Consider the following 26,556-nt stretch of genomic DNA (forward strand, 5'->3'; position numbering starts at 1 on the left):
GGCACGATAATGGATGATGAATTGTTTATTTTACTTTGCATGGATGCCGTTCAAAAGAAAACACTGGCCCAAACAAAGCAATTTTGTTTGTTTTAGAATCATGGAATAATTTAGTTTTCATGAGACGACAGAAGGTCATGTCATCCGTGCCCTGCAAAGCAGGGCAAACTTGGCCATCATTATCAGGTTGTTCAGGGCCTTGTCCTTGTCTTTGACAAAACACAATGGGATTTTTTTTTTCTTCATAGCATGCAGTTACATTTAGATTTTAATTTTGTTTTTTAATTCTTGCTGGATGACTTCTTATAGGTTTGGATAAGCACAGAGAATTTTTCTCAGCTAACATGAGAAACCTCTCAGAGGGTAAAACCTGAACTATGACTCACTCAGGAATCAGGCTGTGTTTGCCTTAGTAAGGCTCACTCAGTGTCAGAGCCAGGGCTTTCTCACTTCCTTGCTCTCTGATAAGGTTTTCTGCAATGCACCTCTCAGCAGCAGGCCAGATCCTAATCAGGGAAGAGTCTTTAATCTCACTGATTGTATGGATTGCACTGCTACAGCAGGGATACAATTGCATGGCTGCAGGGTGTGAGATTTCTAAAGCACCGTGTGTCAAGGCTCTCATACCATCTCAACAGTAAAGAATCTCTGCAAGCCACAAAACTGCTCTAACCTTTTTACTCAGATTTCTTTGGTGCCTGGCCTCATGCAAATTCAAATTCATACTTACAGTTTTACTTCCCAGCACTCTGGATGGGGAAAGGACTCTGATTTGGTGTTACTGATGGGAACTTAAGATACAGAGAGATTAAAGGATTTCCTTTCCCTAGGAACATGTTGGTGTCCTTTAGCAAATGTAGCAATTACATGTAGAGTTTTCCCATCCTAGTCCAGTGACTCACCTTTCCCTTCTTTTATATGGGGCAAGGAAAGCCCAGAAGGATTTTAAGCAAAGGGCAGAAGGCAGAGTGTGTGTGGCATGGAAGAGGTATGGTAAGGAAATTTACACCTGGGGTGGCTGGAGAACAATCTGATTGAGGAAATTCAATTAGGAGCAAACTAGTCCTTCTTATTTTCCTAACTGGGGAATGAATTCTGCAGCAAGCTGAGCTTCTGTACCCTCTGCTCCTTCAGCCTTCTCTTCTGACCTCGGCCGGTAGCAGTACCAGTGTCCCCCTGCCAGTATGATGGATATCCTGTCCTTGTCCCATAAAATGCCTGTGCCCAGCCCTTCTCCTTCCCTGCCCTGCCACATTCCCAGCCTTGTATTTCCTGTTGGCAGACTCATTTCCATGGCAGAGTCGTGGCCAGCAGGAGGCACTGGAAATTACTCCGGATAAATAAGATAAATAGGAAGTTTTCTGTGGCAGTAGATCAAATAGGAATGGAGACAGACATTCCAAAGTGAAGGTCATCCATGAGCTGTCCTTCCCTGCAGAAGGGACTGCCTGAGCCTGTTGGAGTGGGATCCCTCTCTCTGACTGCTCCCAGTGCACTGCTCAGCTCTTTCCTCTTGGAGTTGGTTCCTAGGGGAGTTAAGGCAAAAATCCCAACCAAGAATGAAATAAAGTAAGGATATACCATGGGAAGGATTTAGCAGGCTGTCAGGAAGGTGGATTTGTTTCTAAGGCACTTTGTGTCCTGGTGCTGCTAATAAGAAATGAAAGCAAAGGCCTGAGCAGGGTGAGGGCAGCAGACAAGTTTGCAGTTTGAGGGGTCGGGAGCCCCCAGATGAATTGTCATTCCTGCCCCTGGTGTCTCCATTCCAGAGCACAGCACTTCCCTTCCAGCAGGAGCACCATGGTCAGTGGGCTGAGCCTCTCTCTCACTGAGCTCCTGCTGCAGACACACCAGACTTTCCATCAGAATTGTCTCTGCCAATTCCAGCTTTAGTGCAGTTCGGATTCTTTCTCAGAGGAGACAACAGTGCTGATTTCTTATCTCGTGCTCATGTACCTAAGTAAAGTCTTTGCCCAAATATCTTGTGACAAAATGTGGGAGTGAGATAACAGATTCCTAACCATGAGCCAAACGTCAGGGAATGGAGACTGGAATGTATTTCTGAACAGTTATTTTAAAACAGGGCATCCAGTTTCATGACATAGTTACTTGGAATTTTTCAGCACCTCAAATACCATTTTCTAAACTCAAAATAATCTTCATTCAGTATTGTCATTCCCAGTCCAAGATCCTTCTGCTGTATTTAATGCTTTACGCTTACATTATTCATGACTGCTGAAATGCAGCCCATACATGACATTTTAATTGCAAGTGCAGAAACTTTGTGTGAACTAATTAATAGTCCTTGAGTTTCATTTAGCACAGTTTTCTTTAAAGCATCCATACATTTAACTGGGCAAAATCACTTCACGCTTACATGCTGGGAGCCCCTGGATTCCAGGGCTGTTCCCTTGGCCAGCTCGTGGCAGTGCCACCCCTCCTGGAAGGCAGCTGAGGTTTGCAGTGGGAAGGGAACCCTCCCTGCCTCCTGCACGGGCACTGCTGCAGCTCTCTGGCTCACACGGAGGCTTTGCCCTCATTTCTCAGCTGCCTCAGCACTTGGGGTTGAGCAAACGCAGAGAATTCCTGCTCTGGGGATCGGGACCGTGACAAGGCTGGATCACATCGTGCAGTCTGTGGCAGGAACCAAGTGATTACTATCAAGAAATCTAATTACTGAGTCATCAAATGTGCCAGATGCCAAAAACTACACGAGGCAGAGTACAAATAGTCTACTCAAGTTTGACATGAGATTCAGAATTTGATTTAAAGGCTTTTTCTCTTTTTTTTAACAAAAAAAGCCCTATGTTACACTGTCCTTTGCCAAAGTCAATACCAAGTGCAGCAGTCAATTTTCCCAAATGGTTTGCTGAGACATTTAAATAGTTTGACAAAATTATCTAATTCACTTGAAAATGTTCTAACAAAATCTGACCTCATTACCGAATGTATTTATACTGGCTTTATTCAATATGGAGCACATTTCACATTTTTTCAAATTCTGGAATGAAGTGTATGCTACACTAAAAAAATCTACTTATATTGATATTAATTTAGCTAAAAGTGGTTGGCCGAGAAATACTTCAGCATGCAGAAAGTGGGCTTGGCATGATCCAGGTTAAAATGTATATTTATTTTTTATTTCAGGTAGCAAGGGTTTATTTTAGTATTTCTTGTAGCATTTGCCATGTATAATGTCAAACTGAGTTTCATTTTGCCCATTGCAAAAATAGTCTATTTTAATTTGTAGCAGAGTGAGGACAGAAAAACAGCTTTTAGTATTAAATCTTGGGTTGAATGTTGCATTTGGCTTACTTTCTGCTATTTTTTTTAGCTGTTGTTATCCAAGTCATCTAAAAATGTACTTAGTTTCATTTGTAGACCATCTCTGTAAATTGCAATTTAGAATATTCAGTGTGATAAATTATCAGCTTTAATGAAACTGATCTGATTGAAGTTAAGTGACTTTGAGTGGTGGCACCAAGTTTGGGATTTGCACCAATTTAGTGCAATGGCCCAACAAGGTCACTTTGTAGGACCTGAACACGATCCCTGTGTGTGTGACTGAGGCTCTCTGTCACTTGTGCTGCTGTGACAAACAGCACTTCTGTTCCCAACAGGAGCTGGGGCACTGACAAATAATGACTTGATTGGGAGGGTGATGTGTCTCCAAGGGAAAGGAAAGTGAAACCATTTTTTTAATATTCCTGTGGTAATTCAGGTCGTTTCTGCTCTGTAAACACACCAGTAAATGAAGAAGTAGTGGGATTAAGACATCTGTGATGTGCAGAGGTGGTGATTAATGAGGGCTCTGAGCCAAATCTGGTGAGCCTTTAATATAAAGGATTAACTCTAAGCAAGGTTAGAGGGAAGGGCTCACACAACTCCCTTTGCCTGGACTTCTCCCCAGCCAAGTGCAGCCAGCTCAAACCAGGGGCCAGACCCCCCTGAAGTGACACTGACCCCCACAGAAAATCACAAGAAACGGGATTTAAGAACTATCAGGTGAAAAGAGACGTTTTAATCAGGGCGCTTAAACATCGGAGTTTTTGTTTGCTTGCTTCTTAGCACCTGTTATTTCAAATACCACAGGAATACTTCTGTGTAAAGAGTTCTCTGTTAAAAACTTAGTCCTTCACTTCTTTTTATGTGAAGTAACACGAGGTACACAGAGCCTCCCTTCTGCTCTACCAGGGAACACCAGATTTGAAATCCCTGATACTTTTAAGCTTGAAACTAAACACGCAGGATAAAATCTTGCCAGTTACATGGGGGAGATTCTTTCCTGTGCTATCTCCTTGAGCTGCCAGGATCCAGGCCAGGTAGGAAAATACATTTGTGCTCCTAATTCTCATTACTTTAAGAGACAATTAGGTGTCTTAGCCACTTACATCTGATTCTTACTAACCTTGTTTATTGATTAATCTTTTAAATTAAGTTTGAGCTCATACAAATCAGTGGACTAGGAATTGACACGCTGTTAGCATCTTTGTAGGAAAGAAAATTTTACTCTCTAGAAGTACTTTGGAAAACTAAATACCTGCACAGCTTTTCTAACAGACCAAGGAGATCCATCCCTCATTCTCTGTGGATTCCATTGGAGAATACTCTTCATTTATAACAGAATACACAAGTCAGTGGTTTAGTCTTCCCTTCAAAAGCACTAAAACCAGTAACAAGAAACAGATATCTCTGACAGCTGAAAACATTTTCAATGGAGGAAGCCAAGAACCCTTCATAATTTATCTCAGTGTTATGGATCTGAGCACGCAAAAGGGGCATCAGTACATCTGTCCAGAAAGAACAATGTACAGGTGCTGCACTGGGCCCCACCAAACAAAGAAAATCAGTAATTAAAAGCATCTGCTTTCAAATCCCAAGTCATTTATCTCATTGTAGAAAATGTGATCAGAATTCATTCATAATCATGTCCAGATAGGCTTATACAGGTTCCCCCCTCCCCTTAAAGCAAAATTTGCATTAGCATAGGCTTACTTCAACTGTTACATGCTTAAGGATAACCTGGTGCTGGATCCTGGGGTACATACTGTTTGTCCATCAGCAGAAATAGGTGGGCAAGTGTTTCATTTGAGTTTCTGAGAGGACTGGACTGACACTCAGGATCCTGAGAGTCTCCTCCACCAGTGCCTCTCAAAGTAAGGGCTGAGGTGCCTGCCCAGAGGAGACACTGTAAGGAAAACTGAGTGAGAAATCAGAGAGTTACAGGAGAAAGTGGGAGGTTAAAGGAGATGGTCAGAGTAACTCAGAAAGCATTTAACACTAATTTAGCCAGAGCTCTTCTGCATTACATTAATGATTTTAGCCATTACTGGATTTATCTGTAGTTAAATTTACACTTAGTATCTGTAAAGCTTTTTTTCCACTTTTTGCCCGAATTATGTTTTGTTTTTAAGCAAAACTGCTGCAGTTTGATGCAAATGGTGTACAAACACAGGAGTTTATCATGGTGTAACAAATACTGAAGCAATTTTAACCTCTCCCACTATTGGACAGAGTAAGACAGCAGACATCAGTACCTGTACAGATCCCACCTGGAAGCATCTTGCTGCCTGTTTGCCTGAGAATAATGTCCTTAAATGACTGAAATAAGGTAGATCAGTCAAGCATGCAGCACATGCCAGATAATCTGGAGTAGACAGTCTGTGTTTGATTACATGTCTTTGTAATTGACTTCCTGGCAATCACTTGAACCTAAGGCACTGCCCTTTATTTAAACATGCTTTTATATTTCTTTGACCATATTAATAAGGCTATTTTTCACTCCAAAATACCTTTTCCTGCTAGATTGTAAGCTAGAATAATTTTTCAAATCTCCCTCATGTAGTGACTTCCACTGTAGCGATTCATCAGCTTCATTTCAGAGGTTATTAAACAAATCCTTATAAATACAAACATCCTTTGGAATAGCACAGTTCCCATAATGATCCCTGTGAGGAACTGCTGTGAAGTTGCACATCTCAGGTCAGAACAAATGTAGAGATGCTCATTTGACGCAGAATAAGTGTGTTTGTGTGTTTTGTGAGCTTGTGCAGATGATGAAGTGTGTGACAAACACTGAGTTATGTTCTGTGCCCGCTCAGATGTGCACGTGTGTTTGGTAGAGCAGACAGGGAGTATTTCAGTATTTCAGGAAGCCCCTCTGGGCCCAAGAGCAGCCCCACACAAAAAACCCCTGAGTGAACCAGGAGAGGACTCCAGGGCTCCTTTGTGATTCTGAACATGAAATTGCTTTCGTATCACTGTTATTGGTATCACTAAAAATACTCTAAAGCAATTAAATGACCTGTGACTCTTCAGTCACATGAAAGTTCCTGTGGATAGTGTTCTTCATAATATTTATGAAGCCGCTCTAACTCCTTAGAGCTGAGCAGCTCCTGCACCTGTGGACTTGGCTAGTCTGGGTGAGTGAAGGTGCAGGACTGGATCCAGGTAATCCAAGACAGTATTTTGAGTGAAAATTAGTATTTTGTATTTGTCTAAAAGCCAGAAGGCTGCCATTGCCTCGGCAGTACTTTCAGGATGCCACACAGGTGTGTCACAGGCTGCAGCTGCAGCAGAGCAGGGACAGAGCCTCTGGCCATGCTCGTGGAAAAAACAGAGACAAGGTGTTGGACCTTGGAGTACCTTGGGATACCCTGGAGTCACAGCCCTGGGACTTGGGTGCTCATTGTTTGTAGGAAAAGGTAAGAAATGCAGTGATGCCCAGCAAGGTGATCTGTGTTGAAGGATTTATTATATATCAGGGAGAGGGGGGGAAGAGGAGAAAGGAAGAAAGAGGGAGAGAAGGAAAAGATTCCTTGCATTCCAGAAACGTAGCCAGAGGCACCTGGCAGTGATTAGTGCAAAGGTTCACCAAACTTCAGATAGAGTCTGTCTTACAAAAAAGTCCAAAAGAGTGAACAGTGTAACTGTTTCCTGAGCATATGCTGACAGAAATTCCCGTAGGGCAAGACCCAGAACAGAAACACGTGGCCAGAGATTGGGCTCTATCCAGGGACCTGATTAGCAGAGCTTTACACATCATTTTTAATATTATGGGAAGAGATGAAAATCCGTGTTAACTTTTTTCCCCATTAAAAAAATATAATCTCCTGGTCCTGGAACTGAATTGGACTTTCTCACAATATCAGTGACTGTGATGCTTGGGGCAGAGATTTTATGAATGAACTGGTTGGTGTGCTGGTTTTATGGGAGAACCTCATCTCATGGAAACTCTCAGTTCCTGTAAGTGGCTACAGTGCTGCACTTCAGATAAAATGTGGAGCTGCTCTGGTTTGTGCTTCTTACTCTGCTCCTTTATTTGCTATTTTTCTTCATGTTAATCTGAGTTAAATCATGATTCTCAAAAGTCATGATTGTTCAATCTGGCTGTACTGCTGTGTATGGAACTCTTAGAGAACGGTCTTATAACCCAAAATATACAAAAAATGATTTGACATAAAGGACAGATGTTTTTCAGCCTGGATTTGGTCCCGTTTCCACTGAACTCAATGGGATATGGGTTGAGGTTCTTTGTCTAGCTGAGGAATCTGCCAATCAAGCCATCACACCATTAAAAAAAAAACAAACCCAGACAGTTTTCATATTGGAAACATCCCTGTCTTACATATTTCCATTTGCAGTTATACTTCACTCCTATTTATAATTCAAAAATCCTATTTTGAATTAATTTTTATTATTTTTCAATTTTCAGTTCCTCTCAGTATTTACTAAGTATACTGTGTGTAGTGTTTGGCAGTCAAGGTCTAGTCAAGCCCTCTTATCTTAAATAAGCTTTATAATTTCTTACTCTGTTAATTTGTCCTGGAACTGGTATTGAACAAAGACTAAAGCAGAAGGGTAATGTATTTCTTCCTCAGACTAAGCACTGTGGATATATAGAAAACACCTATCCAGACATAGTGGTGGAAATCTCAGAACAATCCATGTCCATCTGTATTTATTTTTTTGGTTCTTTATGTTGCACTGATACTGGAACAGGACATTTGGTGTGCATTGGGAGAACAGAGAGATCCTCAAACAGCCCCACCTGCTTGGGGAGGCTGAGAGTGCAGACAGGATCAATAATTCTAAAGCAAAGTCATGGTGCTTGGAGCCTTTAGGTGTGTTTTCTGTAGGTCACTGCTAGCTCATGGCATACACAAGTAGCTCCCTCACACAGGCCTTACTTAAAATTTCATATAAACTTTCACCATCCAAAATTCATTGTTAAAGCATGGTCACAAGAAAGTTTATGAAAAGTTTCAGTGGTATTTCTGTGTGAGATTCCTAGGGTATGCACTTAGAAAGAGAGAGGAAGATCAGTCTTTTCTAGGTTTTGACTTTTAATTTTCCCTTTTTAAAAGTCCTTCTGTTAGGACCAAGCTTTGAGTATTCCCATCGATGTGACAAATGCTTTCCAGTAGAGCTGAGGAACTGGTTTGTTGTCCGTGACTGGCACTTGGTTTCATGATTCTTTGTGGGTAGAATCCCAGTTGACTGCAGGAGTTCCTGTGGGAAGGGCTGTGGAGCTGGGCATTTTCAGGCAGGGTTGGTGCAGAAATGTGCACAGTGCCACAGACAAGGTGGTTACTGAGTTAGGCTGTTATTCCCAGTCTCCCTTTGTTGTGTGTGTGAATCACATAGGATTTTTCTGAGTAGTCCTCCTCCTTGATTGCCTGCTGATGCCTCCTCAGAGGAAGTGTTGGCCCTGCAATCCCACCTCAGACAGGAATTCCATCTCCAGCACCATCCTCCAGTGGTGCTTCAGGGGGAACTGGAAAAGGTCCCCAGCACGTGGTCAGACACCCTGAGCTGTGCTGAGTGAAGAGAGCAGAATTCCTCTCTGCCTCCATGGGTGATCACTTTACATCCTGAAGCACAAGATGTGATTACCCCTCACTTAGCATGGAAATATTGGTTTTGGCCATTAAATTATTCAGTCCCTTCATAAAAAAATAGGTATTTTGTTTGATTCTGTGGCTCCTGTGGCTGTGAATGGCACAGGCCAGGGCATGCTGTGTGAGCAAAATGTTCCTTTTGTTTCCAGCCAAGCTCCTTCTCTCCATGGTGTGTGTCCTGTTGCTCCTGTGTCTTGGACAGGGTGGAGAGGAGGCTCCCCCATCACACCCTTGTATGGCCCTCAACAGAAATACTCCACAGAGCCAGGAGCCCTCAAATGTAATGAATTAAGGAAGGATACGGATTTTTTTTCATGCCTGTGAGAGTATTTATATCTTTTTATATATAGCTATATATAGGCAGAGATATATATTAAAAGGCCCCAAAGGACCTGCAAATTTACTGAATTATGCAAGTTACAATTAAGGTAAAATATATGGTATATATTTATTATTACTTTCCAAACCAAAGCAAACTGTGGTTGTAGTACAGTATTAACAGGAAATGTGCAGGCTATTAGTTATTGAAACACACATGCCTGAGCTGCTGCCTGGGAATTTTAGTGTATCCAGCTGAGTTCCTGCTGTAAGTCTTTCAGTGTTTCATCTTCCACACAGAAGGCATCACCTTTTAGGCTCTAATGCATTATCTGTTTAATTTGTATCAGGAATGATTCCTCCTCTTTTAACAACCTGAGTATCACAGCAACCTAATTAGTAGGCAGATACTCAGGAGAGAATTAAAACCACAGCACTGGAGACTGGACAGTTTGGCTGATGAAAATCTCCCCTTGAGTGTGCCAGAGCACATTCACTCATGCACACACACAGAGGGTAATATTTTAGGGACCAGTTTGAGCTGTAGGGATTGTGATGAATATTTTAAGGACACAGATTTCCATGTTGGCCACTTGTGCTAACATAGCCAGATTTTTCTGCTGAGCAAAGTTCTTTCCTAGCTGAAAACTGTGCCTTAACTTCCAGGAAATATACTAAATTCCTTGTTGGGAGAGCTCAAGCAGAACATAGCAGATTTTTATGGTGAACTGCTCGACTCTTTGAAACCCTTTTGAGGCAGAGAAGGCAGCGATGCTCAAGTGTTACCCAGAGCTGTCAGGGTTTCAGCTCAGGTTCCTGCTCCTAGGATACAGCTGCCCACAGGCAGCAATGTTTGCTGAGCTCCAGCACCGGGGCAGCCGTGCCCAGCAGGAACAGAGAGCTGGCAGCCCCACACGCTGCTCAGCATTCCCAGCTGGAGCAGGGCCTGCACCCCTCTGGCCTTGCAGGGGACCTCTCCACCCTTGAACACTCATCTCAAAGGTTTCGAGGCACAAACCCTGTTGAGCTCACACACAGGAAAAACAGGAATGCAGGAGTGTGGAGTGGGGACAAGCAGTGCTTTAAAAATAACAATAAAAACTTAAAATTCTTCTCCCATGGTTAAGATTTAAGTAGCCTCTGGGAGTAGTTAAACTGGGTAAGGAAGCTGGGATTTTCAGTATTCCCACAGCTGGATACCTAAGTGTACCATTTTTGTTCGACAAAGCAGCATGATTGCATAGAATTTAGAAACACGATGGCCCATGCTAACAAAGCACTCGGAGCAGCCCGGCAGGTCTCTATGGGGTGCTGCGTTTCCCAGCAGTAGCCGGGACAAGACATTCCAAGAGCAGGCAGAGGAAACCCAACACAGGCAGTTGCAGAGGACTCGCTCCCCACAGCATTTTGCTCCCCTATTCAGAGTGGTTTCTGGCTCATCCCGGCATTGGAGTTTTTAGTACGTCTTTTGTTTCTCTTTTAGATGTGTGTGTGGTCATTACCCATATAAATGTCACTATCATGAGCTCTTTTAGCTATTCTCTTTCCAACGAAAACAACTACAATCTTTTTAATCTGCTTTCAGATAGAAGCATTTCCAGGCTTCTGAGAGCGTTGCTGGCGCGTGGAGGCGATGTGCCGGAGGAGGGGCCGGCGGCCGGGCTGTGCCCGCTGCCCGCGGCCGGGCCGTGCCCGCTGCCCGCGGCCGGGCTGTGCCCTGTGCCCGCTGCCCGCGGCCGGGCTGTGCCGCAGCCGCGACAGAGCCGAGCGAGGCTCCCGCGCGGGTCCCGAGGTGGCGGCCCTGGCGGGGAGCACGGTTCCGTGCGGACAGGGAATGCGGCTCACGGCAGCTCCGCTGAGCCCGCTGCGGAAAAGCTGCGGCCCCGGGGAGCTGCCCCTGGCTTTGGCTGTGCTGCCCAAATAAACTCGGTGTTTCCCCGCATCTGCCCCTCGGCAGCTCGGGCTCAGGGAGCGTTTGGTCCCTGAGCCGGGCGGAGCACAGGGGGCCCCGGCATCCCCCGGTCCCTTTTTGGCACCTCTGCAGCCCCAGACCTTTTCCAAACCCAAACAAATAGGATATTTTTCTCCTTACATGTTGGCTCCTTTGACAGTAGTCGAGTCTTTATTTTACATATTACTGATCAGCATTATGGGAGGGAGTATCTTTCTCACAAAAAATACTGTTTTCCAGTTCTTGCTATTTGACTTGAACAGATCCTTGCCTTCACCCATTTAACAAAGCTAGCTTAATTCCTCAGTTTAGTTTGGGGAGAGTCAGTCTTAGTAGCTTGTATTATAGGTCTTGCTTCCTTGTTTTGGGAGATGGAATTATCTGAGCATGGGAGGGACTTGGATTGGTTGATTGAAACCCCTTCTGATATTTACAGTGTCACTGTGACAGCTTTTGGCAGCATTCCCGCACCTCTCATGTTAAATTTGGTTAAGCTGTTGTCACCATTTATTCACAGTTCCCCTCTGTTTACCTCTTGCACACCCTCATGTAGTGCTTAGCCCTCACTGGAGCACAGCCTCGCTCCCAAGGTCAGTCCAACTGCTCCAAGAAGCCGTCGTGTGAAATGATGCTTTATGGTGTTTGAACAGCTTGTGTAGGGGTAGAGGAAGACACCAGTGAGAGATGGGAGTTTTTATTTAGTTAATTTTTGTCTGCCTCCAATGGTTTGTGCTCCGTATTTTTTTCCAGCTCAGTGAATCTGTTATAACCTGCAGAGGTGGTTTTATTTTTTCTCCTTGGGTTCTGTAGCTGGGAAGTTTCCACAGGGTGGCTCTCAGACAGTGAGGTGGATTTTGCAGCATCTGAAGGTTCTGGTGCTGCTCTAAGAGGTCCTTCTCAGGCTTAGCAAAAGCTCTGCAGGCAGCAGAGAGGGTATTGAGAACTGCCCATGCTGCCTGTGCTGTTGGACAGGGCACCACTGGGCTGTGGAGCACAGGGCCCCTTGTCACAGCTGTAGGAGATCCTCTCTGCTCATCTGCAGGGTGAAACGAACGCTTTTCTTTGTCTTGGCTGCAGCTTGACCCTCTTACAGCTTTGCCCCGTTGAGCTATGAAGGCACTTACACAATTTATTTGCATTTATCCATTCTAGCTACATTTACCACTTCTGTTTCTAGACACGTATCTCAGCTCACAAAATTCTAAATCAAATGGAGCTGTGTTTAAGTTGTTCACTGAGGAGTGGTGTCATCTTGATCCTATCATTATGGCAAGTGCAGGAAGTCAGGGTAAAGGAACAGAATTCCATGTCTAACTCTTGCCTCCTAGCAAATATCTGAAGGTAGCACTGCATTGTTGTCCTTTTTTTCAATATAATTTGTACCTGCAAAACAGACTTCTCTGTAGCTTGGCCATTATGGAAATAGTTCATACAAGTATTTCATTTTGCCATATTATGATGTGATATGTGAAGTTTTTCTGTATTTTCTTTTTCTAGGCTTGCTCCCAACATAATCTCTCCGCTTGTCAGCCCCCTGAAAGCTTTAGTTCCACCTTCCCTCTTGCAGAAACACGGCTCTCCATCATCCCACAGCCAGTCACCCAACGGGCAGCAGTTTTCTGGGATACCAAATACACCGTACACCCCATTCCCCAACCAGTCTGTACAGCAGGGATCTCAAGGTAACTCTTCCCTCTTTTTGTTTTTTGCACCTTTTCTAATTTCTAGCTGGACAGAACTAATTTATTTTGCTTTTTCATATTTGGCTAATACTGTCAGCATTTCAATGGGAACTCCAGTTCTTTAAACTGGATTGATGTACATACAGATGGAATTTTAACACAGGTCCATGCTGTGATATGTCATCATAATGGGGAAAGCTGTCCTAACAGCAGATTTATTGCATTTATTCAGGTCCTTCAGTAGAAGGCTGCTGACCATGCACACCCCTGACTGGTCATCCAGCCTGGAGTGACCCTGCAAGAGCCATCCAGTCCCACAGTACATGGGCTGAGGCACACCTTGGCAGTGTCCTGCTCCGTCCTCTCATACTGATGCACAAGACATGGAATTAGACAAAGAAAGCAAACATTTTTTCATTTATTATTTGGAAGTTTGGCTTGTTTTACGTTATATAGTAACATGTAAATGCGCTCTGTACAACTGTAGAGTGCCTGTGGGATTTGAGGACAGGAAAGGGAGCAGTGAGCTGCTGTCCCACAGCTTAATTTAAAACATTTTTTATTCTGAATTACTCAGCTTTTTTAATTGTGAGCTTACATACCTATTCTGGAGTTCTGCTGTGGGAACTAATTAATGTTCCTGAAATTTTTGAGGCACAAATTAGCAAGAGATATTATTATCACAGATTCTTCCAGTAACAGGAGCTTGCATATTTCAGAAATCTCTTATGCAATCCAGATGGTGAGCTGCTAAAATGTGGTAAATATTCCCAATAAAGAAGTGTGCAGGACATCTGTCTGTTTGCAAGAGCCTGAGCACAAACCCCTGAGCAGCTCCCAGCTGGGATGGGGTTGGGTATCCCAGAGTTCCCTCTGCCCCTCGCTCTCTGAGCAGTGTTTTTGCTCTTTGGTTGGAAAGGCTTAGTCTGAAAAGTTAAAGCATATTATATTTAATGATTTGTGCTGAAGGAAAAACTAACTCAACCTGATGCTCAACAGATTATTCAATTTAAAAAGATTAACTCTGTAAGGGAGAAGTGGCAGATTTATGATAGCATATAATGATATATGATTATGTTGCTATAATGAGCTAAATAACTACAAGCCACAAGAGGAAAGTTTAGCAGCTCATTACTACGGCAGAAACAAATGCATAGACAGAACAAGTTTTGAACCACTTAAATAAATTGACTTTATTCCTTAAGAAAACCACATTTCCTTTTGAATGAATTGTTGCTTTCTAAGTGTTATGTCATGTGGTTTTGAAAAAGCAATAATTTTCCACTTTGGCCAAATGTTGAAGTATTATTATAAATTAATTATGGGAATGGTCATTCCAAAATCAGTTTTGATTAGCAGCCTTTGAAACCAATTATCTGTAACCTGTACTTAGCTGTACTTGCTCCACTTTTTCTTCTTTTTTTACCTCTCACTTCATTAATAGCACATTTTCTAATGGAATCTAATAATTTGGGGGTTTTGAATTTTTGCCAAAAAAAGGTACATAAACTTAGTGTAGAACCAGGCATCTGTACAGAAGCACATAAACAGTGTGGATGTGGAATTTTTAGGAGATGGCAGCTTCTTCAGGCTGGTAGGAGAAATATTGATAATGAAAGAACAAGCTGACATTATTTATATGTTTTAACCTAGCTGTAGTAAGATCACATGGAAATCATTACATGCTGAAAGAATTTGGCAGGCAGTGGAATCCTGTAGTTATTTATACCTGACATGATTTCTTGTCAGAAATTTTATGGAATTTGAAAAGCTGAGATTTATTTGCAAATACATGTAAATGACATGACATAACAAGATGGCATTTAATAGCCATATTCCAATTATTTGCTCATTACATCATTCATTTTAAAGCTGCTTGAAGTTTTCTAGGCTGTGCCTTAGAGAAGCAGAGGCAGCCAGTGCACTGTGTGAAGTGGCTAAGTGCAGCTTTTCTGCCACAAATTATTTCAAAGCAAAATTTTAACTAAATGTTATGTTTGGAACTCAGTTTATTCCTTTATGAACTGTTATATTTCTACATCTACTGTACATAAAACATTTAACAGTGATCATTTAAACTGACAGGGCATTTAGTAAATTCTTCACTTGAAAATAACCTCAGAAAATTCTTGATTTAAATCAAAACTGAAGGAAAACCTGAAATCCATGTGGCAAAAAAAATATTGGTGAAACACTTATTGCCAAGTTGGTACTCCAGATTTGCACTCCAGAAGGAGCAGGGATGTCTGCACTGGACCAGCCTTCTTGCTTACTTTGTATTTTAACCCCTGAAGGGAGTCTTTTTTAAGAACTTGTAAAAAATGCTCCCTGTTTAGTTTAATCAACCATATGTGGTTGCTAACCCAACGCTCAGTTATGGGACTTTAATCATATTTTAATTCCCCATATTTTCTCAGTGAAGCATTTAAAGAAATGTAAAGGAACCACATCTAAATGCAATGAACCCAAAGGGTCAGAAATCCCATTTTTAGTGTGATGCTTTGTTCTACCTGACTTGTGTTCCTGCTGCACCCTTTCCCTTCCTCATTCCGTGTATTTTCTTTCGTTTCATACCTGCATTTATCCCACCTTGCAGGCAGGTTAGAACAGGGAAGGTGCATTTCTCTGTATTTCTCTGTGAAGCACTTGGCAGAAATCAGGTCCTGGTGAACTCAGCAGTGCAGTAGCACCGGGATTTTCCTACACCCCCCTCTCCACTGGGTGGTTCCAGGAACACTTTTCCTCTGCCTTCTCAGACTATCTCACAGTGGTGCTGAGGGATACACTGCAATCCAAAAGAGGCTTTCATTGCTCATGGCAATTCTTTTCCAGACTGATTCTGAGGCAGTTCTCTGCTTCAGGTATTTCCAGACAGTGTAACTTAAAACACTTCAAAATAACCTTTCCCCACAGGTCTTGGGAAAACCCTGGATCCGACTAGTTTCAATCCAGTTCTGTCATCCTTGGCTGCTCTCTGCTTTTTTAAGCCACTGCGCCAGCTCTGTAGATCGTGAAGATTTTTAATTGATGTAACAAATGCAAGCCTGGGAGCACAAGGGAAGGACAGCACAAGGGAAGATACATGTCATGCCTTCCCTAGAAGTGATGTCTGTAGCAGACATTCTACAAAAGGTTCATTTTTTTTTCTCTAGCAATGCATCTAAGTGCTCTCTGCAACCAGCTGTGCCTCCTTTGAAGCCAAGTGTCTGTTTTTTTCACTGCTCATCTCAAAAGGACGTATTTTTAGAAGGCCTACACAAGGAGTTTGTGTTTGTAAACAGAAAGGATAAGTATCAAAGCCAATCAGTAACACACTGTACCTAAAACCACATCAAAAGAGGGCTGTGCTACCTCTCATAAGAGCTCCTTGGTTCTTTGAGCCAGACTATCCAGGCCGTAAATAGAGGTGGCTGGCTGTTTATTCCAAGGAAGGACATGCATCATTTAATGCTCAGCTTTCCAAATTTTTGGGCTGCCTTTGCCTTAGCAGCAAATAGGACCAGACTTGGTACAGAGTGTGTAGTGTCTTTATCTAAGAGTCATCCATTAGGACTTCACTAATCGTGGACATCAACAATTTAGGTATTTTGTAGTGGATCATAAGTTCTCAAGAAATTAAGCACCTAATCCTTGCAGATTCTGCCAAAGCACATATTACACTGGGAAGCTTCAGAGCAAATCTTTCACCACTCAATGAGTTGATTGCCTTTCTACTCAAGAATTGCCTCACTTGGCCTTATTTATTGCTAACTTAGAAAATATGAAGTGACCAGACCCCGAGCTTTGCCTGGTATTGTCTGCTTGGTCAGACCTTGGTAGTAGAGGGAAAACATAGGGAAGTGTGGGGGATCTTACTGAACAGGAGAGATCTTGCACACTGCAGGAACTGTAAGGGTGCTCAACCTTACAATTCAGCCCATAGAACCCCAGGTGCTCTGGGGACAGGCCCAGGGATTTAATTTCTGAACAAACAGACTGAAGAGCTGCACGGGCAGCCCAGCAGGGCGGGTCTCTGCTGTGAGTGGGGCCGAGCTGTCAGCTGGAAACGGGGAAACGTGGCTGTGGCTGGGATTCACTGAACTGCCCCGAGCTTCTGCAGGAGTTCCTGAGGAAATGTTTCAGTCTCTGTAAGACTGAGGGAAGAAAGACAACAACTCCATATTTTTTCTGGCAATTGGAGGAAAATCCTGAAGCACATTCTGCTAGACTCTAAGCCTAACTTGGTTGACTTCAGTTGCATTTAAGGGAAGGAGAATCATTTCAGAGAAGGAAGGAAAAGGGGTAGCTGATAGGAATGTGCAGTTAGTGTGCATTGCACCCAGAATAAGGAAAAGCTCATTGAGGCAGGAGGAAAGAAAATCATTAAATCAGGCCGTGGTTGGTTTAAATATTGTGACGTACTTTGAGACCATCCTTCTGGGAACAAATTAAAATTTTTTACGATGTTGAACAACTTATAAATTGCAAAATTCCTTCCTCAGCAATTCATTTGTCCTTTACTACTAAATATCATCTTTTATTGTCTACAACACGTTCACAACTGCTGATGGCAAAACCCAAACTGCTGGGTACTGATAATACAATACTTGGGGAAAAAAACCCCAGGGTCTAAGAAATGTTGGGTATGTGGAAGACCGAAGTCAAACATGCCCCAAAAGCAGAATAACTGAGGCGAGCAGAGACCATACAGATCTATCTCAGCACTTTCCAGAAGCAAAAAAGCCTCTGGTTGAGCTCAGTCTTCACCTGACAACTATCTGGAGTGAGTCCTGAACTTATAGACCATTACCTGCACACTGTGGTCCCCTGTGTCCAGTGAAAGGGGGTTCATCTGAATCAAGAGCAGTCTGGGAAAGAAGTTTGAGGAACCTGTGAAGGTGTTTTGGATAAACAGTGCTGTCTTCAGCGGTGCACAGCACACACTGGATGGCAAAAGACTTTACTTAACTAAAAACAAAGCTGTGGTATTTATTTAAATATTGCATTATTGTATTTAAATTAACAGTGATTCATTACAGAGACATTCCCTTAGGAGGTGAACATCCTGGACCTGATCCAGTGGAGGGCTCACTATTACCTTGGATCCAAGGGTGCTGTTGACCGTGTTCAGCTGATCTATTGCTTGGAATGAAGCCCATCCTTGAGATTTTTGCTTGATGGGGATCACAGTCCACAGCACCTTGTGGGACCAAGTCTGATGCAGCTCTTCTGTACTGCACTGTATAGAACAGGACAATCATTTTTCCAAAGTTAAAAGTGAGGAACTAAACCCCCCAGCAGTAATGAAATGCTGTGACAGAAGTGGAGGCAGTACCATTGCAGGATTGAATTGTGTGCAATATCTGCTTTCAGGTTACCAAGGCAGCTTTCACTCCATACAAAACTGTTTCCACTACGGAGATTGCTACAGAACAATGGACCAGTCTGTCAGCAGTGATGTGCTCACAGGGGAATCCCATTGCTTCAATCCTCTGAGGCAGAATGGCTATCACATACTCAATGCACCTTTAGCTTCAACAGGTAATTTATTCCACCTATAAGGAATTATCCATGTCATATTTGTACCAGGAGGGGCAAAAACCACATTTTATTTTCAATGTTATGACAAAAACATGTCTGTATAAAAAATAGCCCTGAAATTAATTTTCATCTATAAAAACCCTAGAAGGAAATAATTTTTTTTTAATCCTGCTGTATTTGACTGATAGACAAAGTCTCTTCCGTTCTGCTGGATGCCATAGGCAACACCCACCTTCAGGAGAGCTGACAAGGCACTGCCTACATTTTTTGTGTGGTCTGTTCATTGCAGATTTCAGGTGTGCTCAGGCAGGCTTTTATAATCAGGTCAAAGTTATAATGGCTGCATTACTGTAGTACTTCAGTATTTTAGTTCTTTCTTTTTCAATCTTTAAAATTAATAATTGACAGAATTGCTGAAATCAAACACAACCATTTGCTGCAATCTTTACTTACGTATCTCCAAGAAAGTTCTCTTCATGTCTGCACTCAGGAGGGCACCTCGGTTAAGAGTGATACTGAAAACATATGTTTAAGTGCTTTTTGAATTGGGGCCTGAGTCAGACCACAAAATTAGAGTTGACTTTCCTGTTTGTTTTGTATTAAAGGAGACTCTGTTCAGAGCAAGTGTGCACGCATTTGTCTGCTGTTCCATTCTGGGAAGTGCATGCATCAGTAACCAACACAAGGGAAACATTTAAGATGAAGTTTCAACTTCAACTTTGAATTCTTTAGTGTTACTCATAAGTTTGATATTACTAAAACATAGGGGTTTTTCATGTTAACATCGAATTTCAAGCTTAGATTGACAGCCTGCAATATTTAAAGAACAGACTAAATAAACTTTCCAAAAGAAATTGTAGCAGTAAAGAATAATACTGTGGCAAGACACCAACTTCAACAACAGTTGATTTTTCTGTCTGGGCCTAAACTATCATGAAATGTTTCTGTTTAGTATTTTTGTTTTTAGAGTGGTTATTGAGGCATGCAAATACTTAAAAGGCTGAAACATAAACATGCATGAAATATATATATCTCATCTTTTAGTGTGTAAAATAGAACCATTCAGGTTTGCAAGATTCATCAAGGCTATGCATTAATTTTTTTCAGGCTTTTATAGCACCATTAATATTAAATGAGATCTCATCTCGCAGGAATGCCCAATGTGACTGGCAAACAGCTGTTCCATGAATCACATTAACAGTCAATAAATTTTTATTTTCTGTTCAGGACTTTGGATAGTTTACTCTATCTGGAATCTAATAATGATTTCTGGGGTGTATGCTTATCTTGGGTTTTATCCATCTGTGGTTCTGTATCCACCCTGTATACAGGCTCGTCAAATAGAAATTAGCATAACATAAACACTCACAAAACTTATCAAAATACTGGTCACTCCACTTGGCCCGACACAGATAAACATGCCGAGGTCATCCTGCAGAACCTCTGGACATTCACTGTGTGCTAGATTTCTGCAGACAGCAGAATCTGACCTGTAAACCAACAGTAAATTAATAAGTCATAGGAAAATGCAGAAATGTAAGTAAGTAGAGAATTTGATCTCAAATAATAAAAACATATCTAACATGAAAATAGCTACAATGAAGTGGACAGGTTTTCCTGCAGTCAGGATGGCTGTAGGATACAGGATCCATCCCTGGCTGCTGTGTGGTGCCACTTAGCCCCAGGGTCCCTGTGGAGCCTGGGCAGAGTTTGGCTCAGCCCCACCCAGGCACACCTGCCTGCAGGGGTGTGGGCAGTGGAAAAGACAAGGGCAAGGCTAAAGAGAAGGAATCACCTCATTTTCCACCAAGGCCCAGAAAAAGTCATTTTCCAGTGGCCCCACAGACCCCTCCATGGGGCAGAGAACAGAGCCAGGTCTGGTGCTTCAAGCACGAGGATCAGCCCTCCCCAGTGGAGACCCCACTCTGTGTAAGGGCTTCCTGTGTCAGGCACAGGCATTTGCTAAACTGCATCTTGTTCCATGTGCTCCCTCAGCTGCTGCTTATTCCAGTGGTGGTGGCTGGGCTCTGGGTCCTGGGGGCTCAGTCCAAGGGTCAGAACATTGTGCTGAAGTTCACACGGATGCTTTTCTAAAGACCCAGCCCAAATCAGGTGGTGTAAAGGAAACCAGAATACAGAACAATGTAAGGAGGAGCTGGACTGCAGTAAACAGTAAAATGAACATGTGCATGTGGGCCTTGACTGGCCAGTTGCAAAAGCAGGCTATAATGGGTCATAATAGGAAATTTTCATGTCCTTTGGGGTAGGCAATAAATGCCATAGCATCTGGTACAATGGCAAACCTGCTCCTTTCCACAGGGATGTGCAGCTCACGAGGTTTGCAATAGCTGTGGAAGTTTGGTGTTATGAAAGAAGGACAGAGAAATTCTTCCCTACTGCTGTGGCTTTCTGGTAGCCTGGCAAGCAGCAACCAGCTTGGCCTGCTGGGCTTTGGTGGGCTGAGGTTCACAGCTCTTTCCTTATGTCCTGTGAGCCTGACCTGCCCCAGCCGTGCTTCCTCAGACCTGCACTATGTGGAGAGCCAATAAATGTAGGATCCAGATTTCTTCTGCATCTTAAGAGCAGCTGGGAGACATATGAAATATTTTTTCAAAGTGCTATTAAAAGGAAAAGCCCAAACCAAGAGGACTGCATCACTTCTAGTGCACACTTAGTAGGATCACTGCCCACTCATTGTTTTGATGTCCTATTCAGATAACGACAGAGTCCCAAGAGAGCTGTGCTCTGATTCTTGCACTTCACTTGAAAGTGCACAGCTCTGCCCAGAAACGAATGGGAGTGCCAGCCATGATGACACAGACACCCACTGAAAACTGTGCACCTCCTGGCAAGGCTTTGATGCTGAACACTCCTGTCCTTCCATTAACGCTGTGCTGTCTGTCCTGTGGGATCCCGGGCCCCAAGCCGTGCTTGCCTCCTCTCGTGCACCGTGGCACTAACTCGTGTCCGTGTCCTTGTCACTCTTCCAGGCTATGAGGGGATCTCTGAAGCCCAGTGTGTATCTGAAGACATGGTCTCCAATGGAACGGATGAAAACGGATTCTTCCAGAACAGTGCCTTTGATCACTGCTTGAATCACATTCCTTCCATCTACACAGATACCTAAGAGCAGTGCTGGCCTTGTTTCCTTTATTATACCTATAACTGCGTATGTAATAACAAAGGTGTTGTTCAAGTACTTTTATTTAGTCTGTATCCCTATATGTGCTCATTTAAATGAACACCTCACATTTACCAAACCATTTTATACATGAATAGTCTGTATAAGATAATATTGGAACCTGTTCCTTTGCTGTGGCACTTTGAAATTCATGCTTTAAGGGAATGAGGAGCATTTCAAGCAGCTTGTTTTGTAAGTTCTCTCAGTAAAGTGTAAATGTAAGTTATATAATAAACTTGTAAAGAAGATGTTTTCCTTCCTGGAAAGTATGCTTCAGTTTGAGAATGTTGTTCCCTTTAATCAGTTTTCATTTAACTTGTTGGTTCAGTCTTCCCTTTTTTCTTTTTTTAACTAAAAGGATTTTTTTAATCAGAGACCTCATGTATATAAAGATCTACATTTGCTCAGCTGGTTTTGTATTTTCAGTTTTACAAGAAAGCATTAAAAACTGGAAACAAGTGTACTGTCATTTCTTTACACCATTGGGCTCCCTGATACTGCATTTTTAAACATGCCTGAGAGGGATTTTAACAAAGCAGTGACATCTCAGTCACTGTGACATTGAAACAGCCCACGTGTATGTGAAGAAAACCAAGGGGCTTCCAGTGCAACAGGGTCCCCTGCAGTTGTATGGTTCCCTGTCACTGTGGTCCTAGCCCCACTGGGCTGCACATCCCAGCATAGTGAGGATTCCTGGGAGAGACACATCCTGCACAGGGCCAGGTGCCCCAGTGTGTGCCCAGCTGAGCTCCGGGAGAACAGTAAGGGAAAGTAACTGGGAAAAAAAGTTCTCATGTACAAACCACTGCAAACTGGGCTTAATAAGGGCTGTCCAGACCCTGCATCCATCCATGTCTGTTCACTTACAGAGGCTGCCACTGGGCACCACTGAAAAGCCCAAGCTGGGTTGTACCCAGTCTGAGGATGGTACTTCCCTTTCTAAATCTCTTCCCTCCCCAGAAACGTGGGACACAGCTCAGGTCCCACAGGGCACCCGTGTCCCAGTCCCAGGACCCCACAGCTGTGCTGCTGTGGGAGCATCAGAATCCCTGGTGCCCCTGTGCTCTCCTCATCCCCTGCAGCCTCTGCAAACACAGAAATTCCCCCTGTGCCAGGGCTGATCCAGGGTACCCACAGAGCCTGCATGGTGCACTTGCTTCTCGGGGGCCTGGCTGCACCTTGTTAGGGCCATTGAAGGGGCCTCTGTATCCAATTTAGCTTCCTGTCCTCAAGAAATTTGAATGAAACTTAGACATTCAGGAAGTTTTAGTCACTACAGAACAAGGTTCCTGGGGTTACATGACCCGACCCCCCATTTTAGCGAGGGTTCCTGAAGCTCTCTCCTCTCAAGCACACCACTGCCAGCTGCAAACCCATTAATTGTGGTCAAGCAGCCCTGGCAGCACTGACTCATCATTCCTCTACTTGAACCCACATGCAGAAAAGCCCCAAATTGTGCTCTAAGCCTACACACGTGGCTTTGCTTCTGATCACGACCACATTTGGCTTTCTGTCCTGTTTGTTTATTCTGATGCCTCAGAGTTGGGGTATTTTTGGTCTCAGACATAAGTGGGCACAACTCTCTCCCAGAACATTAAACAAGGAGACAGGTAGCTTAACAACTGCCAAGCAGGAAGAACTAGGGCTTCTGAAGGAAGACTTAGAAAAATATCCAAAGCCCAACAAAGCTGTAATGTCTGAGACAAAAATCAAAATAATTCCTGTGCTGGAATTAGTTGGAAACATAAAAAGGAAATCGTGACTTAAAAACAAGATTAATTCAATTTCCTAAAAATTAAATAAATTCTTCTAAAAACAACTCTTTTTTTTTTCTAAAAATATAAACCAACCAATCCTAAACATATTTGATCAATTACAAAAATTCTTATGTCACAACAACCAGGCTGTTCAAAACCACACAATGATTCACAAAGGTTTGGGAAACTTAAAGCATAGCAGCTGGGGTGATGATTTAATTCCACAATCTGTGTGAATCAGGTTTTCTGTAAATTAAATGGATAGATTCAGAAAAATGCAAAGGCACTTGTTTGAGTCTGTATGGTTTGGAAAATTATCAATAATAAAGCCAGTAAAATACACAATAGCACAAGTTAATGGTTACTCGTGTGCTGTGTACCTTATTATTTCCTTTTATTACATGTAAGTAGGGAAGTATCTCATGTAAACTTTTCCTAAAGACACAAAGAAACCTTTCAATGGAATTTATTGCTTGGCAAGTTTCTCATTGTGGTGCTGTAAAAACCCCAACAACTAATACGTATAATAACTGGGGTAAGGCTTTATATATAATAGTAGAAAATTATTACCCTGTGGAATTAAAATGGAACTGCTGGTTCCAGTTGACTGTCAGACACTTTTTCAATCTAAGCAACATAATTCAATTAATAAATTACAACACCACTTGAAAATAGCTACAAATCATTTCCCCAGTGAATGCAAACCCTGTGCATGTGCTCTGTATATGCAGGACACTTTAGAAACAACTGAAATAAGATGACCTTCAGTGGCTGATCAAGCTGGGAGAGAGAAAATTAATTTCAAGTTGACACTGAAACAGCAAAGGCACTTCTCTGCACTCTTCACCAGCTGGGCTGGAAGCCAAACATTCAGCAGGACTTCAAAGCTTTTAGTATAATCAAGCTCAGGCTTTTCATTGTATAGAAAACCAAAATGCTTGCTCTGTTCCCATCCTGCTGCAGCACCTCACAAGCTACAGAGTGATGGTCCTGCCGTGCTCCAGAGGGGCCTTTGCAGGTGAGCGGATGAGATGCACACAAGAATCCCAGGAAAACACCTCTGTGATCATCAAGACCAACGTGTGGCATTTAATGACAAAATAAACAGTAATGCCCTCATTCTGGTGTGGCAAAGGGGCACAGGAATGGTCCAGCCCAAGGCTCAGGTGAGCAGCAGGAATGGCCACAGCCTGCTCAGGCTCGGATGTGCTCCCAGAGAAAGCACACAGGTGCTGAGGACATTCTCAGATAATTTTCTCTTCTTACATGCACACCCAACAGCAGGAACAGCTGCTGCTTGTGGAAAGGCTCCCCTGCTCCTGAGACTGTCCTTTCAACTGGATACATTTTCTAAATGGTAAAAGTCCAAAAAGCCAAATTCCAGAGCACATTAAGAGCACCGGTTTGATACTGCAATAGCTCTGAATTACGCAAGCAGTGCAAAAAAACCCCAGTGCTTAAAACAACAACCAAGTATGTGAAAATAAACAGTGACTGTAAATTGAATTTAAATTGCATAAGAGAAAAAGATTTCAATGGGTTTTGTTATGATCTTATTAAGATCTACACGATTTTAGTTCAGGTCTCCAGTAATGTATTTGTATTAAATTAGGTCAGTGCAACAGAAGATGAAAAAATAGCCAGCCTATATAATTTAATTCACTGACAGCACAAAGCCATCAGAATATTCCCTCCTGAGATAAGCCCTTCTGAGATCTGCAGAGTTACACAAAAAGCTCCTCTCTGCTTCAATTTCAAAGGCCCAGAGTCAGCAGAGGGAGGGCTCTAGCCATAGATTGTCACAGCCTTGCAAGGCTGCCTATCTCGGTTCCATGGGCTGAAAACCACTCAACCATGACAGAATTTTTCTTTAAACCATCGAAACTGTACTAAGTCCCAATCTAGCTAAAGGCCTTATAAGACTGAGCTTTCTACTGGATTCCTGCTGAGATAAAATTTGCCCATTCCTTTGGCAAAATGATTTCTGTTGTGGTGGTGAAGCCAGAAGAAAATAAAATAATTCTTCTAGGCAAATACAGATTTTCTGGCCAGTGTCAGTAACTCTCATTCAAAACCAAGTGACTCAACTTTAAAAGTGCATTTCTGGCCCTGTGTTATACAGATGTTCTCTTCAATTCATCAAGGACACCAAGAAAAGCATGATGCTAATTTTCAAAACTCTTACAAGTTTAGGCCTTCTTGATTTCAGAGTTTCTCCCTCCTTTCTGAGAGTCTGCAACCCTCCGAGTGTGCCTGTGTGGGAGACACTGGACCGGAATGAGCTGCTGGGCACAAGGACAATACAGAGACATGGCCTGTGGAGACACTGGCCTGGGACTGGGCTAGGAAGGGAGCACACTGTGCTGCTTTGTTGGAGGATCAGACCCATCTCCCCACGCTTTAAGGTTCCCTTCATTTCAGAAGGGCAGCAGGACGCTCCCATCCTCAGGGCAATGGTAACCAAGAGAGCCCCAGAGCAGCTCTTCCCCTCCCAGCACCCAGGCTCAGTGTGTGGGTCAGACAGCAGATCCTGGGTTTTCAATCACTCAGGGAAGGCTTCCTTTCCCCTACTCCAGGTGTCCATGAGTGGTCAGACCAGCACCCTGGCTTCCTCTCAGGCACTGAGAAGGAAAAGATGCCTCCAAAGGGGGTGTCAGTGTGTCCCAGGAAGGTGTTGAGGAGCCACTGTCTCCACTGATGGACATCAAAATGCAGACATAATAAACACCTCCCAGCACAGCTCCTGGGATAAGGAAGGCTGTGCCTGTGCCAGTATTCCACATCCTTTTCTGAACATCCAGTGCTCCTCTCTGAAGCAGAGCATGCCCCACACAACAATCTGAGCAAACGTGGAGACCACTGGGACCAAATGAAATCCCTGGAGTTTGCCCTGAGTAAGTGACATTGCTGAATTGCAATGGGCTGAGGAACAGATTTTTAAAGGTGTCTGAAAGACTAAATACAAAAAAAAAAAAAAAAAAAAGGGACCAAGTGGTTTGCGTTTATTTGTTTGCTTGTTTAACACAACTGCCTTAAATTGCTTTAATTTCATCTCCCAGATTTTTTTCCTTCTGAGAAAACCTCTTAGGTATCTATTTGCATCTTTAGGCATATTCTTCAAATTTGGGCTATACTGCATGAAGAATTTTCTTTCCTATCTCTTTGATTCTCTTGGAGAATCACACATTTGCCTAAGGAATTCTCTATGGAGCTGAAATCTGTTAGGATTATAAATACAGGCTGAGCT

The 26,556-nt window shown here is 43.0% G+C and overlaps 1 protein-coding gene across 1 annotated transcript in view; it reads left to right on the forward strand.

Moving 5' to 3' along the window:
- GLIS1 (GLIS family zinc finger 1) overlaps positions 1–21,498 on the forward strand; it is a 180,815-nt gene extending 159,317 nt beyond the window's left edge. Inside the window, exons 8-10 of the mRNA XM_041421657.1 lie at positions 12,667–12,851; positions 18,204–18,371; positions 21,362–21,498. Of these exons, the coding sequence (XP_041277591.1) occupies positions 12,667–12,851; positions 18,204–18,371; positions 21,362–21,498 (490 nt within the window). The remainder of the gene's footprint in view (positions 1–12,666; positions 12,852–18,203; positions 18,372–21,361) is intronic.
- The last annotated feature ends 5,058 nt before the right edge of the window (positions 21,499–26,556 follow it).

This window comes from Onychostruthus taczanowskii, unplaced genomic scaffold (assembly GCF_017590055.1).
Source record: "Onychostruthus taczanowskii isolate IOZ18803 unplaced genomic scaffold, ASM1759005v1 scaffold7, whole genome shotgun sequence".
NCBI lineage: Eukaryota > Metazoa > Chordata > Aves > Passeriformes > Passeridae > Onychostruthus > Onychostruthus taczanowskii.